The sequence below is a fragment of the Cutaneotrichosporon cavernicola genome (assembly GCF_030864355.1).
Source record: "Cutaneotrichosporon cavernicola HIS019 DNA, chromosome: 4".
Lineage (NCBI taxonomy): Eukaryota > Fungi > Basidiomycota > Tremellomycetes > Trichosporonales > Trichosporonaceae > Cutaneotrichosporon > Cutaneotrichosporon cavernicola.
Genome location: NC_083396.1, coordinates 2,374,891 through 2,390,879, shown reverse-complemented (window position 1 = coordinate 2,390,879; position 15,989 = coordinate 2,374,891). Strand labels below are relative to the sequence as shown.

The 15,989-nt window shown below is 60.1% G+C and overlaps 7 protein-coding genes across 7 annotated transcripts; 4 read left to right on the top strand and 3 right to left on the bottom strand.

Annotated features, from left to right (window-relative positions):
* Positions 1-232: 232 nt before the first annotated feature.
* Positions 233-5,898, top strand: TCB2 (uncharacterized protein; the record flags this gene model as incomplete). Its single annotated transcript, XM_060600812.1, has 10 exons — positions 233-376; positions 623-992; positions 1,151-1,239; positions 1,368-1,424; positions 1,473-1,567; positions 1,616-1,658; positions 1,710-2,040; positions 2,086-2,134; positions 2,211-5,566; positions 5,603-5,898. 10 exons carry the CDS (start codon positions 233-235, stop codon positions 5,896-5,898), a joined length of 4,830 nt encoding a protein of 1,609 aa, XP_060457368.1.
* A 167-nt stretch (positions 5,899-6,065) lies between these two features.
* On the bottom strand, positions 6,066-6,737 carry CcaverHIS019_0409220 (uncharacterized protein; the record flags this gene model as incomplete). Its single annotated transcript, XM_060600810.1, has 1 exon — positions 6,066-6,737. The coding sequence occupies one exon, from the start codon at positions 6,735-6,737 to the stop codon at positions 6,066-6,068; it is 672 nt and encodes a 223-aa protein (XP_060457367.1).
* Positions 6,738-6,981: 244 nt separating this feature from the next.
* On the top strand, positions 6,982-9,125 carry CAJ1 (uncharacterized protein; the record flags this gene model as incomplete). Its single annotated transcript, XM_060600809.1, has 8 exons — positions 6,982-7,040; positions 7,338-7,623; positions 7,776-7,992; positions 8,027-8,388; positions 8,444-8,514; positions 8,561-8,822; positions 8,872-8,977; positions 9,112-9,125. The coding sequence occupies 8 exons, from the start codon at positions 6,982-6,984 to the stop codon at positions 9,123-9,125; spliced, it is 1,377 nt and encodes a 458-aa protein (XP_060457366.1).
* A 107-nt stretch (positions 9,126-9,232) lies between these two features.
* SWD1 (uncharacterized protein) lies at positions 9,233-10,887 on the bottom strand (the record flags this gene model as incomplete). The annotated part of the gene is made up of 6 exons (XM_060600808.1): positions 9,233-9,502; positions 9,582-9,740; positions 9,806-10,067; positions 10,099-10,578; positions 10,617-10,821; positions 10,872-10,887. 6 exons carry the CDS (start codon positions 10,885-10,887, stop codon positions 9,233-9,235), a joined length of 1,392 nt encoding a protein of 463 aa, XP_060457365.1.
* A 135-nt stretch (positions 10,888-11,022) lies between these two features.
* On the top strand, positions 11,023-11,991 carry CcaverHIS019_0409190 (uncharacterized protein; the record flags this gene model as incomplete). Its single annotated transcript, XM_060600807.1, has 2 exons — positions 11,023-11,186; positions 11,352-11,991. 2 exons carry the CDS (start codon positions 11,023-11,025, stop codon positions 11,989-11,991), a joined length of 804 nt encoding a protein of 267 aa, XP_060457364.1.
* A 1,098-nt stretch (positions 11,992-13,089) lies between these two features.
* On the top strand, positions 13,090-14,679 carry CcaverHIS019_0409180 (uncharacterized protein; the record flags this gene model as incomplete). Its single annotated transcript, XM_060600806.1, has 4 exons — positions 13,090-13,248; positions 13,315-13,536; positions 13,572-14,611; positions 14,646-14,679. The coding sequence occupies 4 exons, from the start codon at positions 13,090-13,092 to the stop codon at positions 14,677-14,679; spliced, it is 1,455 nt and encodes a 484-aa protein (XP_060457363.1).
* A 106-nt stretch (positions 14,680-14,785) lies between these two features.
* Positions 14,786-15,500, bottom strand: CcaverHIS019_0409170 (uncharacterized protein; the record flags this gene model as incomplete). The annotated part of the gene is made up of 2 exons (XM_060600805.1): positions 14,786-14,922; positions 14,957-15,500. The coding sequence occupies 2 exons, from the start codon at positions 15,498-15,500 to the stop codon at positions 14,786-14,788; spliced, it is 681 nt and encodes a 226-aa protein (XP_060457362.1).
* Positions 15,501-15,989: the final 489 nt, after the last annotated feature.

The following is a 15,989-nucleotide window of genomic DNA, read 5'->3' as shown; positions in this document are numbered from 1 at the left end:
TCAAACACACCCTACATCCTGGCGACAACCACCAACATTACTTGGATCTCTTGATTTCTCTTTCTCCGACATCTCCTCCATCCACATTCTCCTTCTCGACTTTCCCTTTCCTGGATCACCTCTCAATCCTCGGTCAACGCCGGTATTTGGTTACCGCTGTTGATCTGATATCTCACTCCTTTCCCCGCCTTCCTCGTCTCTAGTCCACAGCCAAGGAGGAAGAACGGTGACCATGGCGCAGGACCCCCATCCAGGTGCAGCTCAAGCTAGCCACATTAACCCCAACGATGTCGCTCCCAGCCACATGACCTCGAGCCAGAAGGAAGCCATCGCCAACGTTGTCGCCCATGACGCTGCCAAGGGAGCAACCGTCTACGTGAGTAAAGAGTCCACGTTGGTGACTAGACATTAGCACCGGGGTTCATCAGGTCCTCAACTCAGCACGCGGCGGCGATTGGAAGGTTGAACGGGGCTCGAGCTCGGTGCGAGTGCGAGATCGCCTCCAAGAGATCCGAATGCTAGGGAAGGTGGTTCGACGTACTTCGGCTGAACGCGACATGCCGACGCTGTCTTGTCTTCCCACTTTCCCCCGCCCTCCCCGCTTCCATCCGCTGACACTCAGAGCTTGGACGATCAGAAACCCGAGGCAAAGAAAGGCGGCGTTAGGGGTGTCTTTGGTGCTCCTAAGGCTCTCGGCAAGGGTGTTATGAATGTTGGCCAGGGTGTTGGCAAAGGTGTTGGCGCTGTCGGCAAGGGTGCCATCCACGGCGTCGGCGCTGTTGGCGGTGGAGTTGTCCATGGCGTGGGTGCTGTTGGCGGTGGAGTAGTCCATGGCGTGGGCGCCGTGGGCAAAGGTGCAGCCGGTGTTGTCACCAATGTTGGCGGTGCTGCCGTCGGTGGTGTCGGTGCGATCGGCGGGCAGGCCAAGAATGCGCTCGGCTCAATCCCAGGCATGGGCGCGCTCAAGGACGATCCCAAGGGCAGTGCTCGTGGTGAGTAACCTGGAGTGTAGGATGGTATCGATCGCCAGACCAGTCGCACAATCCGCGCATGGTCGTGGCGCTCGGTCGCCTGTGCACCCCCACAAGTGATGCTCCATTTCTCGCAGGGGAAGAGGATGGCCAAGAGAGCCCGCGCTGACCGTGCGCAGCCGTCGCCATTGACACGTCTACCTCTGCCTCCGCTCCGAAGCCTACCGTTTCCCTTGAGGACGCCAAGAAAGCTGCAGCGGCTCCCACAGTACGTTTTGATCATCACACACACTCCTTGCACACACCCACTCATCTCTCAATCCTTGAAACCCACACTCCTTTCGTCATTCATCCTTTGCACCTCGCACCCCCATGGACCTGGCACTGACCTCGCAGGAGGACGACATCCCCGGTACGATCCCCAAGACTGTCCTGCCCGGTATTCCGGAATGGGTACGTAGCCTGGCTCCGTGCACGCGCCGAGACTGACGCTACCAACAGATGGGGATCGGCTGGAAGGAGGTCGCAGGCGTTGCAGGCAAGGGCAGGCCCGACGCCCAGACGTCCCAGGACCTGAGCATCCTCAGCGGCTTCCTGTGAGTGCCGCAGCTACTACTCGCGAGAACGTGTGCTAACCGAACCAGCAAGGAGCAGTACTACGGCCAGTGGTGGCACAACGCTGGTATTGTGAGTGCAGCCACGGGCTTGCCTCGGTTACATATTCAGTGCTGACAACAGATCTTCTTCGCCGTTATTGCGACCCGCTTCGTCACCTGGCTCCGCTTCGGCTGGGGATCGCTCTTCATCATTCTGGGCACCTGTGCTACTTTCTATTCTCTCTCGATTAAACGTACCCGCCAGCGCGCTCGCGATGACATTCAGCGCGAGCTGAGCAAGACTCGTCTTATCACTGACAACGAGTCGGCTGGCTGGCTGAACGGCTTCCTCGAGCGCTTCTGGCTCATCTATGAGCCGGTTCTCTCTCAGACCATTGTTGCTGGCGTTGCGCCTGCCCTCGAGGCCAACTGCCCGAGCTTCCTCGAGTCTCTCAAGCTCACCACGTTCACTCGTGCGTTATTCCGCGAAGCCATGGAGAAGCAGAGCTGACATACAGTCGGCAACAAGGCGCCCCGCATCGACTACGTACGCACATTCCCCAAGACGTAAGTTTGATGGCCCTGAAACGCGTCGAGACGGGAACCCGTCTCGCGCCTGTCTTTCGATCATAACTGACGTGAGTCCTGACGATGTTGTTGTCATGGACTGGGCACTCTCGTTCACGCCGACCGACGTCTCGGACATTACACCCATCCAAGCCAAGAGCCGTGTCAACCCGAAGATCATCCTCGAGATCCGTCTCGGCAAGGGTATCGTCTCGACGGGCATGCCTGTCCTGCTCGAGGACATTTCCTTCTCGGGCCGCATGCGCATCAAGATGACCTTCATGAGCGACTTCCCGCACATTCAGAAGGTCGAACTCAGCTTCCTCGAGCAGCCCACGTTCGACTACGTTCTCAAGCCTATCGGCGGTGAGACCCTAGGCGTTGACATCAACAGCATCCCCGGTCTCGCCCCCTTCATCCGTGACCAGGTCCACGCAAACCTCGGACCCATGATGTACGACCCCAACGTCTTCACCCTCGACCTCGAGTCGATGCTGGCGGGTTCGCCCCTCGACGCTGCCAACGGTGTCCTCAAGATCCAGGTTATTGACGCCCAGGACCTCAAGGCCACGAAGTTTGGTGGTGGCGACCCTGACCCGTACGTTTCGATCTCAGTCGGTGCTGGCGCGGCAGTTGCTCGCACGCGTACCATCCCGTCATCGACGTCGCCCTCCTGGAACGAGACCCAGTTTGTTCTCATCAAGTCGCTCAACGATGTTCTCAACCTCAACGTTATGGACTACAACGACATGCGCTCTGACGCTCTCCTCGGCACTGTCAACCACGAGCTCGTCACTCTCGGCGAGGATGCCGAGCAGGACGGCATCGTTGGTCGCATCTTGAACACCGGCAAAGACCGTGGCGGGATGCGCTACAACCTGTCCTACTACCCGGCTATCCTCCCAGAGAAGAACCCCGACGGCACTTTCGAGCCTGTTCCCGACATCCCCTCCGGTATCGTGCGTCTTGAGATCCTCCAGGCTAAAGACTTTGGTCTCCACAACGACATCAGCGCCAAGGCTCTCATCTACCTTGGCAAGGGCAAGTCGCCTATCCACGAGACCAAGGTCATCAAGAAGAACGCCTCGCCCGCTTGGAGCGACCACGTCGAGTTCATCTGTGCCGATAAGAACGCCTCCGTCGTAACCGTCCGCATCATCGACACCAGATCTGAGCGCGAGATCGGCCGCGCCGCCATTCGCGTTGCCGACATCCTTGAGGGTAAGGAGAAGGGCGAGGACTGGTTCCCGCTTGCCAACTCGAGAGCTGCCAAGATTCGTCTCACTGCTGCCTTTAAGCCTGTCAACCTCCCCGGCTCCATCGACGGCGCCAGCTCGTACGTCCCTCCCATCGGTGTTCTCCGTGTCCACCTCAAGAATGCCGTCGACGTCAAAAACGTCGAGGCCATGGGCAAGTCGGACCCGTACGCCAAGGTCATGATCGGCTCGAAAGTCTTTGCTCGCACCGAGGTCTGCGACGACACCCTTAATCCCAACTGGGACCAGATCGTCTACGTCCCGGTTCACAGCCTCAAAGAGAAGGTCAAGATTGAGCTCATGGACTACCAGAACATCGGCAAGGACCGCAGCCTCGGTAGTGTCTCCTTCAACGTCTCCGACATGGCCGTGGAGAACCCGAACAACGTTGCGTACCCTTTCGAATCTACCGGCCGCGCTTCGCTCTCCGAGCGCATCTTCCTCGGCAAGAACAACCAGTTCAAGGGGACTCTGAACTTCGACGTCGACTTCAACCCGGCCATGGAGCTTCGCGGCGGTGTGTCTTTCGAGCCCGTGACAGACGACGTTGAGGAGGCTGCTAAGTCTGCTGCTGGCGTTAACGGCAACTCGCCCAACGGCACGACCAAGGCGGAGGGTGCCACGGAGACCCTCAAGGACTCGCCTACCGACACCAAGGCTACACTCAAGGACAAGGACGGCAACCCAATCAAGGAGGAAGATGCTCCGCCACCGGCGCCCGAGAAGGGCGTTGTCCTGACCCGGGAAAAACTGTTCCAGTCGCAGTCGGGTGTCCTCGCTTTCCAAGTCATCGAGGGAACGCTCGCACGCAAGGGTGCTGTCGAGGTTCTCTTTGACGACGGCTACTGGCCTGTCTACGCCTCTGAACGTGCTCGCAGCGCTCACCAGCGCTGGGACCAAATCGGTGAGGGTTTCGTCCGCGAGCTCGACTTTGGCAGAATCTGGCTCCGCATCAACGCCAACGATGACGATGACCACGAGGACATTGTGGCCGAGGTCCAGATGGGAACTCGCGAATTCCTCGACCAAGCCCTGGACAAGGAGGCAACCTTCGTTCTCTCGGACCCTAAGGGCGGTGGAGGCTGCAGCTCGATCAAGATGAGCGCGCGCTACATTCCCGTTGAGATCCAACTCGCAGCACGCGAGAGCATGAATGACCAGGGCATGCTCTCTTTCACCCTTGTGAGCGGCAAGAACCTCAAGGGCGTGGACCGCAGCGGCAAGTCCGACCCCTACGTCTCTTTCGTTCTCAACAACGTCAAGGTGGCCAAGTCGGAGACAAAGAAGAAGACCCGTGACCCGCAGTGGAACGAGCAGTTCGAAACGGTCGTCCCTTCGCGTGTTCGCGCGAAGTTCGTCGCCCAGGTGAACGACTGGGACCGTGTCGGTAGCGCTACCCCCATGGGCGACGCTATCATCGACCTTGCCGCCATGGAGCCGTTCCAGCCGTCCAACATCGATGTTCCAGTCGTCCACAACGGCGAGAACGTCGGCACCCTCCAACTCCACATGATCTTCCGGCCCACGATTATTGCTCGCCGCAGAACCAACACGAACGCCTTCGCTGGTGCCGGTAGAGCCGTTACCAGCATCGGTGGCGCGGCTCTCGGTGCGCCCGTGGCTCTTGGTAAGGGCGTTGTCCATGGTGGCGGTGCCGTTGTCTCGGGCGTCGGCCGCGGTGTTGGCACCGTTGTCGGCGCACCCGGCCGCCTCTTTGGCAGGAGCAAGAACCGCTCGTCGTCGGTCACGCAGAACCAGCCGCAGGAGATCCTGCGCGAGGAGGACGAGAACCGGGCCATGGGAGGTTCGCATCTCGCTGTACCGGGCTACGACGTGGGTCAAGGTCAGGCTCCCCAGGCCACGGCGGGACAGATCTCGGCTCCTGCTGGAATGAGCGGTGACATGATGCCTGTCGGTGAGGAGGCCACTACCCTTCCTCCTGGTGCAGGCGAGGCGCCCCAGGAGCCCGGCACTCTTATCGTCTCCGTCCTCAGTGTCAAGGACGTCCAGCCGCAGGGCTCGCACTCGGCCTCGGCACTGAAACCATACGTCACAGTCCGTGTTGGCAACAAGTCGCACAAGACCGACCATGTCAAGGGCACCGAGGGTGACTTCAACGAAACATTCAACTTCAATCTTCCTCTGGGTACTACGGAGCTCTCCCTCAGCGTCTTCGGTGAGTGATACACCTAAACATAATGCTGATTGTTAGACAAGCACACTCTAGGCAAGGACACCGAGTTAGGCGAGGCGACTGTCGACATCTGGCGCCACCTGCAGCCGGCTATCCCCACCGCCGATGTCTTCGTTGAGCTCACCCAGGGTTCTGGTCAGGTCAAGCTCCGTCTCGACTGGCAGGCGGGCATGCTCCAGCGCGGCATGTCTCGCATGCGCAGTCGCACCCCTAGTGTGAGCTCCAAGCAAGGCATCGTGCCCGAGACTCCGCGCTCGAGCAGGTTTGCCATGACCCCTACCAAGAGCACTGCCAACGGCCAGGGCCCCCAGTAATCTGCGCCGACGCGGTTTATGCAAGATACCCAGCTTAATTACAGACACGGAAATTCGTTAGGTAGTATTAACGCTCTTACGATGCGATATGATGCAAACAGTGACATGTATGGAGACGGTTTGGTTTTGTATCCGGGCAGACGGGTCGCACGCGGCTCGGGTTTACCTTAGACGTCGGTCACGCCGAGCGACACACCCTTACTCCGTACTCCTACAGAATTGTCGAAATCGCCGAAGCGCTTGATGAGAGTGTAGTCGGTGATGCCAGGCGGGTAACCCTCTACCTTGCCTGCGACCTCGTACCCGTTGGCGATGTAGAACTGTGGAGCCTGAAAGTCCCACGTTTGCACGATGGCAGCAAGGCACCCGCGTGCGCGAGCTATCCGCTCAGCCTGCTCGAGGAGGACACGGCCTATCCCAGCGCCTCGCTCGGCGGGTGCAACGAAGAGGTACGTGATATGTAGCCAATGTGCCCAGGTATGCCCGACCAGGCCGCCGAGGAGGTCGTCCGAGTCCGCGGCTGCAGCGCTACCTGGGGTCGGGTGGGCCGGAATGGAGGCTCCGGCTTCGGAGGGTACGGATGGGACTGTGGAACAAGTTGGCGGAGGTGGTGCGGACTTGGAGGGCCCTTTCGAATGGTGACGTATCAAGCCCAACTTGAGGTCTCCCAGAGTATCCTCGGCGTCCCCATCCAGCGCCCAAATATGGATCGGTACCTCCTCGTCGTCGGTACTATCCCTCAATCGCGCGAGAGCGGGTGACGCCGCGGTATTACTAGCCCGCAGGCGGGCGTGCAGCACAGTCCGGCGATCGTTGTCGATACGTTCGAGGATGCGCATTACATCGGCGCGGGCAATGGGTAATGGATACTGGGTGTTGAGTGATCAGCGCGTGGTTAGGAATTAGCAACGAGAGCAATCTAGTGTGAATCAAGATAGGTGGAGAAGAGGTGGTTGATGGTGGTTCTGTACTGTGATGCCAATCCAGGAACGTTCACTGGACGCCAAAGGCCGTGCCGCCGGGTTGCTGAAATCTATCTGTTTCTGTTTCTTGTTTCGTTTCATTCACTCACCCACTCCAACCATGTCCACGATTGTCGATGCGCGTCCTCGCGGAAACTACGTCCCAGTCGACTGTCCTGAGTGAGTACATGCGTGTGTACAGTATGTGTCCGGCCGTCGAGGTCGGTGGCTGCGGGTCTTGCCAGTCTTTTGCCACCCGCGCGGGTGCTCCCTGTGCGATCCGCCCGGCACAGCTCGGCCTCTTCCCGCTCCCACGCTGAGCACGAGGTCTGCCCGCGTTTTCCGGTTCCCAGCTGCGGCCACTCGCCACTCGTTGCTCGCCGCTCGCCGCTCGCTGTTCTCTGCTCCCTGTTCCCTGTTCCCTGTTCCATGCACTCGAGAGGCCGTTGTGCTCGCTCGCGTGGTTGCTCACACCAGATGCGCGTCTCCGCAAGAGTACCAGATTCCACCGACATACATCGGCACCCTCCGCGTGCGCTGTTCAGCATGCAAGGCCATGTTCGCTCACGATGCCGCGCGGCGCAGTAACAACGCGTCGCCTAATCCGCCGCCCAAGGCGTCGAAGCGCCGCGGGGGGATCGGCACGGACGCCAACCCCATTGATATGGCGTACTATGATGTCCTGGGACTTGAGGCGAGCGCGACGAGCGAGCAGATCAAGAAGGCGTACCGCCGGCTGGCGATCAAGTTGCACCCGGACAAGGTTGGTCATTGCCTTCCTCCACTCTTCACAGCCTTCACCTTCTTCAGTCCGTCTTCCCCGGCCTTGCTCCTCACAGTCTTTCCCACTTCTCGGGACGGTCTGTGACTCGTCATCCTCACTCGTCATTCTCGCCTTCACAGTGCTCACACCAGAACCGCGACGACCCCGATGCCGAGGAGAAGTTCAAGCAGATCAGCGTCGCGTACCAAATCCTGTCCGACCCAAAAACGCGCAAGAGCTACAACGAGTTTGGGCAGAAGAACGGTGGCGGTGGCGGCGCGGAGGAGACGCAGATCGACCCCGAGGAGGTGTTTGGCCAGATGTTTGGCGGCACGCGCTTCGAGGACCTCATCGGAACAATCAGTATTGGTGCGTATCTCTCACGTAGCTCGCTCACACAGAGGCAAGGACATGAAGGACGTGTTCCAGCAGCAGCACGAGGAGGAAGCCGACGACATTGTCATGGTCAACGGCAAGCCGCAGCTGAGTCCGGAGGCACAAGCGCGGCGCGCGGAGCGCGAGCGCATTCAGAACGAGGAGAAGGCGCGGGAGCGGGCCGAGCGTGTTGACAAGCTGTCGGCCAACCTCGTGCGCAAGCTCAGCATCTTCACCGAGGCCGCCAAGAGCCCGGACGACCCGCTGGTCGGGCCGAGCTTCAAGGAGATCTGCCGCCTCGAGGCCGAGGATCTCAAGGAGGAGAGTTATGGTGTCGACCTACTGCACTCGATCGGGTACACGTACAAGTCGCGGTCTGCCCAGTACTTGGTGAGGCGAACCTGTGCTCAGCTGCTTTGGAGCTCTCAGAAATAGCTGACTCCAGGCATCGGCCCAGTTCGCACCGCTCGGCTGGTTCCATGGTGCCAAGAACACCTTCAACGCCGTGTCCGAGGCGTGAGTTTTAGTTGTCACATCCTTACAGCTGGACTACTCACACCAGCGTATCCACTGTCCGCTCCGCGCTTGAGCTGAAGAGCGTATTTGAGAAGCTGCAGGCTGCCGAGCAGTCCGGCGTATCGCCCGAGGAGTTGCGCAAGCTTGAAGAACAGGCGGCCGAGCAGGGTGTTCGCACACTCTGGAAGGGCGCCAAGATGGAGGTCGAGAGCGTAATCCGCGAGACGTGCGACAAGGTGCTCTCCGACCCCACTGTGTCGCGCGAGAAGCGCGAGCTTCGAGGTGCCGCGATGGGCTTAATGGGTGACGTGAGTGGACGTACTCACCTGTCATAGCCTTTTAGCGAGCTGACACCAGGCGTTCATTTCCATCCGCGCGGGCGACTCTGGACCATCGGATGAGTACGTCCGCATCGAGACGGCCGCCAGCAAGCAGCGCGACGCCGCGCGTGCAGGTGAAAAGGGTGAGAAGCCCAATGTGCCGCCGCGCCCATACGCCGCGCGTCAGCCACGCGGCGCGGCGCGGCCACAACCTCCGCCGCCTGTGCCCATGCGGCCATAGAGGTGTGGGCAGGTTGAGCGACGGCGCTGACGCAAGCCAAGGGCCCCTAGACTGGACACTGTGTATAATGCATATAGAGGAGGCCGTATTCATACATGTTCAAGACCCCACACCGGACAAGCTGCTCCGTCTTTCCCCATTCCTCACTCGCTTTTTCTCACTCGTTCTCTATCGGCTCCTCTAGCAGATCTATGGAGAGGTAGAAACCCTCCCACGAGTCGTGATCTGGTTGCGCGTCTGCCCATTCTGCAGCAGCACGCACCAATCGCGCGGCGCGGGCCGCCTCGTCCTCCTCGTCGTGCTCGCCTGCTCCAGCCGCACCTAGGGATGGTTCGGGGCGCCGCGGGAAGTCATCAGCGGGTGACAGGACATCAATATCTTCGTCCTCGGCTTCGTTCATCTTACGCGCCGCGTCATCCTCGTCTTCCTGGTTGTTAGCGGGGAGTAGACCAACAGAGCGCCGAGTCCTCCAGTAACCTCTTTCCCCGGCGCCAGCGCGCACTCACAATGTCAAACTCGTCCTCATGCTCGTCGTACTCGACATTCTCCTCGAGTTCCTCGAAGCCCGGTGCGAAGGCTGCCCAGTTGTCAGGCGAGCTGGTTTGCCAGATATGCACGTCGCCCGAGTTCTCGACAGTCGCAATAATCGGGCGGGTGGGGTGCCACTGATGTCAGCTCTCTGGTCTTGGCACCTGCCGGCTCGCGCTGCGCGGGCTAGCCGATAACTCACGTCCGCATCCATCAAGCTCTCCTTCGGCCCCTCGAGCACTTTGACCAAAGCCCCCGCCTCGCGGTCCCACACAAACACATTGTGGCTCATCTTATGCCCAGCCCCACCAAAAACGTACTCACCGTCCCCCGAGAAGCCCACAGCATGCCAAGGCGTGCGGTTCACGAGGTCCTGGAAGCGGTGAATCGGGGCCAGAGCTCCAGTCTGCGGCGAGACGGTGAGGACTCGCAGAGCCCGGTCCGTAGAGTTGAGGATGAGATTGCTGGGATAAGCGAGCCCAAGCGTTAACGTACCGTCCAGCTCCGTCAAAGGCCAGCTGCTTGATCCCGCTCGTGCCGACCTTGATGCGGCTCTGGACGAGGCGTGACACGGGGTCAATGACGAGCACCATGCCCCCGTTTGTGCCGGCATATATCCTCGACCCGCAGGGCGACCAAGCCGCACATGTCAACGCCTTCTTCTTGGCCCCTTCTTCTTCCTCGTCGCCCTCCATGACATCCACCAATACCCAGCGTCGACCCGCCTCGCTCGGCCCATAGCCCCTTAGATCGACAAGCACTACCTCGTTACAAGTCAATGTGACGAGGATGAGCCCCGCGTTGCGAGGATGAAATGCGCCAGTAGATAGAGGAGCGTCGAACCGTAACGTCCGTGAGCGGGGCCAGGTCGCGCGTACCAGAGGCCGTAGGAGGGGCGATAGCGCGGCGAGGTCCCATACAATCGCCGTGCCGTCAAGAGATGTGGAGAGGAGGAAACGGTTATTGCGCGACCAGCTGGTGTCAGCTGTCTTCTGTAAGATGTGAGGACTCACCTCAACCCTCCCACGGCCTTGACGTGGCCCTCGAGCTGGCGGACTATACCCCGCGTCTCGACATCCCATACTTCCACTAGACCGTCGCTCCCTCCTGCTGCGAGGTAATGGCCCGCATAGGGGCCGGAGGGGTTGAAGCGCACCGACGTAGCCTGCGAGGAGAGGGTGCAGTCGACCGCTTCGGGATACTTTTGTGCAAAGGGGTCTGGGGTTAGTCAAGGGTTAGTCAAGTCAAGGGTAGCGGAGAGGACGTACTTAAGAGCTGTTGCATCGCTTGTGATGTCGATATGGGTGTTTTGAAGAACAATCTCGAAGTGGAGGTATGTTAGCCCACGGGCCGTTCCTCAATTCACTCTTCGATGGCAACAACACTCAATCACCCATCCTCCCACCCTACATCGGCATCATGCAGCAGCCCCGACCAACCCCTTTCGTGCCTCCTGCGCCTGTAGGCATCCCGCTCGCGGCGGTGCAGAGTCTCGTGCCCCAGCTGGCGACGGCGATCAACGACATCGACATGCTTAAGGCGCAGCTGAGTGCGGGGAATGCGAACTCTACATTTCCTAACTGGTAAGTCATGACACGCTTGATGGTGACGATGGCACGAGTGTAAGCATATCTGGGCCAATAGTCCGTTCTCGGCGCTCGTCGCCAAGTACTCGCTGCATGAACCTTCCCTCTCGGCCTTCCCCCTTCCTCGCCTCAGCTTCCGGGCTCGTCGTAAGCTGACTCCAGGGACGACCTCTTGCAGCGCTACACCCTCCTCCTCTCCCGTGTCCAGTCTCTGACTAAGTTCATCTCGGCCCCTCCCCCAAAGGGCACCGATCCCGCCCTCGCACACTACCTCGTCCACCCCCTCCGCGCCTTACCTCCCGACTCCGAGCAGCTTGCCCAAGACGTCCTCTTCCAGGCGATCAACACCCAGGCGCTAGCCCTCGACTCTCCCGCTACCGTGTCGACGGGGATGCTTGGTCTCGACACGCTGAAGGGACTCGACGACGGTGCGCTCCAGCGGTGTACGGACCGCCTCAAAGCCCGACTGGGACGGGAGAGCGAACGGGCACGCGCGATGGCGCGCGAGATTGAACGCCGAGGCGAAGAGTACGACTGGGCGTACCGCCCCGGGGAGGAGGAGGAGGAGGACGAGAAGGACGAGGATGAGGATGAGGAGGACTTATTTGGAGATGAGGAGGATGAGGAGGAGAAGAAGATGAAGGGGGAGGCGCTCGCTCCGAACCCACGAGCAGGGTGGAGCATCACGGATTACCTCACCTTCCTAGAGAATGGGACTGTGCCCAAGGGCAAGGATTCCGAGTCCGCGGGGGAAGGAGCAGCCCCGGCGCTGGGAACAGGCCCCCCGACGACGGTGGTGTAGATGGCGATGTAGCGTGCTTGACGAGTCCGGATGGTCGCTGACGTTCGACTGATGGGAAGAAGGTGATGGAAAAGGAGCGAGCCGGACATCTTGACACGTTCAGATGAGAGAGTGCTGGAGCCGTGCTGGTCATGGTCCGACGGACAGCAGGCAACGAGCGACGGGCAAGAGGGACACCCTCCACTGCGTCATACGAGGGAGTGGTGGGACCAAGGACACCCAAGACGCTCGCGATCGATCCAACGATCGATCCGGGCGAAACTGTCTGGCAAGCACTGCGACGTGAAATGCGCCCTTTGTGTGCGTCTTCCGGCCCGATCCCCCTCCGAAATCTGGCGGTGTGGAGGCGCTCATTCGCACTACGACGGTTTTCTGCACATCTACTCGGCACCCCGACCGCCATCTGTCTCTCCAACTCTCATGCGGTCAGTGGTGCCGACGTAGATCTCTCACACCCTTTCAATCAAGATCAGCCCACATTTCCAACCAAGTAATGGGAATCGAACTCGTGGGAAAGCATCGTGCGTGAACCGGCAAATATCGGATGTCGTGAGGCACACCCAACGCTCGCCGCCCTCATGACCGTCAGCCCCGACACACATCTGATTCCCAGTGGCACCACAGAGCTGTGTCGCGAGGCGTATCTGAACGACCCGGTTGTATCCTCGCCCACATCGGGCACCATCTTGGCTCATATCATCCCACACCACGTCGCACTCACTGGTGTCACTAACACTGCATGTCGGACCACCACTTCACGTCGTGCTCACTCGGCTGCCATCGTACCTCTAAGCGGTACGCGACGGTCTCCTCATGCTCTCTGCGATCTCAGGCAGCCAGCGCAGCCCGCGGCGAGGTCCCATGCCTCATCCAAAGCCTGACGCAGCCCTCAGCGAGGTCCCATGCCCCAGCGCGGCCGACAACGCTCTCGTCTCATGCCCCCGCAGTGACGTCCATGTCCTCATGCAATTGTCATTGGACCGCTCCAGTTCACAATATAAGCCGCGCCGTCCAGCTCCTCATCACCATCTCCCTCACTTCTTCTCTTCTCTTCTCTTCTTTTCTCTTCTCTTCTCTCACTCTCCTTCATTCTCGACAATGAAGCTCGCGACCCTCGCGCTCCTCTTCGTGGGCGCCGTCTCTGCGGCTCCGTCGCCGCAGGAGGCGGCTGGGACCTCCAGCCCCGCCGAACGTCAGCTTGGCTCCGACTGGCGTGACATGACCGGCTGCACCTGTCTCGGCTGGCCGTTCTCCCCGGTGAGTGTTTTCCCGTCTCTGCTTGGCTCCCGCCGCCCTCCCAGACAATCCTGCTGACAGTACCAGCAGGTCTTCTTCTCCCAGGCCAACGGCAAGCGTGACGGCTGGTGCTGGACCGAGGGCAACATGATCCAACGGGACCGCAACCTGATCCAGACCGCCGTCACCCAGAACCGCAACACCGGCGCTGCCAACGGTGTCCAGGCCAACGTCTGGTGCCGTGGCCGCGGCATTCCCCACGCGTCGTCGGAGTGCACCATTCGTGTCATCAACGAGTTTACTCGCACTGTACGTCGACGACACAACAGCTTCTGACAGTCTAGCAAGGACCTGGTCTCCTATCGTTCTGCCAGTACCCCGCCCGCGGCACGTTTACCCCGACCACCTGCGACTGCGGCTTCTCCTGTAACACGGGCTACGTCACCTGTGGTCGCCACTGCGTCGTCCGTGGCACCCAGTGCAACGGCGGCATCCCCGTCGAGCGCGTCTGCGCCTCGGGTTTCTGGCTCTGCAATAACGTCTGCATCCGCTTCAACCAGTCGTGCTCACCCAACTCGCCCCGCGGCCTCTCTGGCGTCTTTGAGCGCGACGAGGACGTGACCAGCCGCGACATCGACTCGGAGCTCGACGAGCGCCACACCGAGGACCTTGAGAACCGCTCCGAGCCCGCCCTCGACCTAGACGCTCGCCACGCAGACGCGAACGCCGATCCCTCGAACCATAACCGCTGCCGCCCCGGATGGGTCTGGTGCAGCTGGTGGAACCGCTGCTACCAGCGCTTCTGCCCCCAGCTGCCCGTCTGCAAGAAGGGCTGGTACTGGTGCCGCTCGCGCTGCGTCCCCAATCTCTCTAAGTGCCCTCGTGACGTTGCGGAACGTGACGCCGAGCCCGAGTTCGAGCAGTTTGACGAGCGCGACATTGAGCAGTTCGACCCCCGTGACGGCGAGCCCGAGATCGACGAGCGCGACTTTGAGGACGCTCTTGACGAGCGCAGCCTCGAGGAGCCCCAGGAGCGCGACTTTGACGAGCGCGACACCCCGCTCATCCCCTGGCCCGAGCCGCAGCCGCAGCCCCCTCGTCCCACGTACATGCCCAACCCGCTTCCCCATCCCACTTACACACCGGCTCCGATCCCCCAGCCGACCGTGACCGTTCCCCAGCCGCAGCCGCAGCCGACCGTGCCCGTCCCGTCCGAGCCCTCGCTCCCCTTCCCCCCTAGTCCCTGGTGCCGTTTCGGCTGGACTTGGTGTCCTCAGTGGAACCAATGCTTCCGCGGCCGCTTCTGCCCCCGCCGCTGCCGTATCGGCTGGCACTGGTGCCGCACTCGCTGCGTGCCCCGCTGGTTCGTCTGCCCAACGCCCGCGTGAGCAGATCGCCTGACTCCATAGCTGCGCCAGCCCGCTGGAAGGACAGTGCAAGTTCAACGCCTAGTTAGCAATGATGCAGAATTGTGATTGTGACAACCTGCGCCGGAGCAAGTCAGACAGATAGCAGATAGCAGATACAACCGTACAACATTTTTGCTCAAAGATCCGGCTCAGACAAAGTCGAACTTGAAGTCGTCCCCTCCAAAAGCGCATGGCGGAGACGGCGGTTCCATCTCATCCCCAAACATGCGGCGCACCATAGCATCAGCCTTTGCGCTACGTTTGGGCGAGGGCTCATACGGCCGGTCTATTATCAGTCTCTACTTGGAATGAGGGCTTACCAATAGCACTAGGTGCTGCCGATACTTCGTCCGCTCGCACATTGATAGACTTCTGTACGCGTGGCCGCTTGGGCGGCGGATCCGGGACGACGATAGGTCGCCGTTTATTAAGCAGTGCAGCGCGGACGGCACCGGCCCGACCAATCTGTTCGGCCGGGGTCTTGGGTACGATTTGGCGTGGCGGGGTTTGGGGCGATGTGGGACGCTTTACGCGAAATTCCGTCTTGATGCGCTCGGTCTTGATGCTCAACTCTGTCCCGGTCCGGGTCTTGGTCTTCGCTCGCAACTCCTTGCTCCGCTCTGAAGGAGTGGAAGACGAAGAGGAGGACTTGAGACGCGGGAGCCTGGCTACATTCGCCCGCTCGCTCACATTGTCGATTGGGGCAAGCACGCTTCGCTGGCGCACGGGCTTTTGCGCCTTGTGCGTAGGCTTGTCCGGCGCCGAGGGCGGGACATTGTCGCCCAGCAGCCGGCGTGTCGTGCTGGCTTTTGGCGGTTTGGATGACCGGAGACTACGAACGTTCTCGTCTTGTACTGCGCGCATGATGACGGAGGATGGATTGTGGGATGTGAAGAGATGGAGAAATGGAGGGACCGAGATGGTTTGTTTGTGTGAGTGACAAGTCAGTCACGAATCCCTGAGTACTGTATTGCGTTTCTGGGGTATTGACGGAATTAGATTAGGAAAAGTGAACGGTGCGGTGGTACAGTGATGGAAGGTATGGTGGGGAAATGCGGGAGATTTTAGGGTTTCAGGAGGGCAAGTACCGTTCACCACTCAAATTGGACAGAACTGTGAAATTAATATTCTTAGTCAACCTCACAGCGTGGTTCATTTCTGGTGGTGACATTCAGTTACAATTCCTAATCAGGTCTAATGAGGATTCTAATGCCCGTCATGTTAGAAAGTGTCATGTTCCAAGCATTACCCACAAGTCGTTGCACAGCGTCCATCCTGCTTGTCCCGCAGGGCGACCACATCGCTACGATAACCGAATCATGCATACAAATCACTAATAATGAAGTCTCTCGT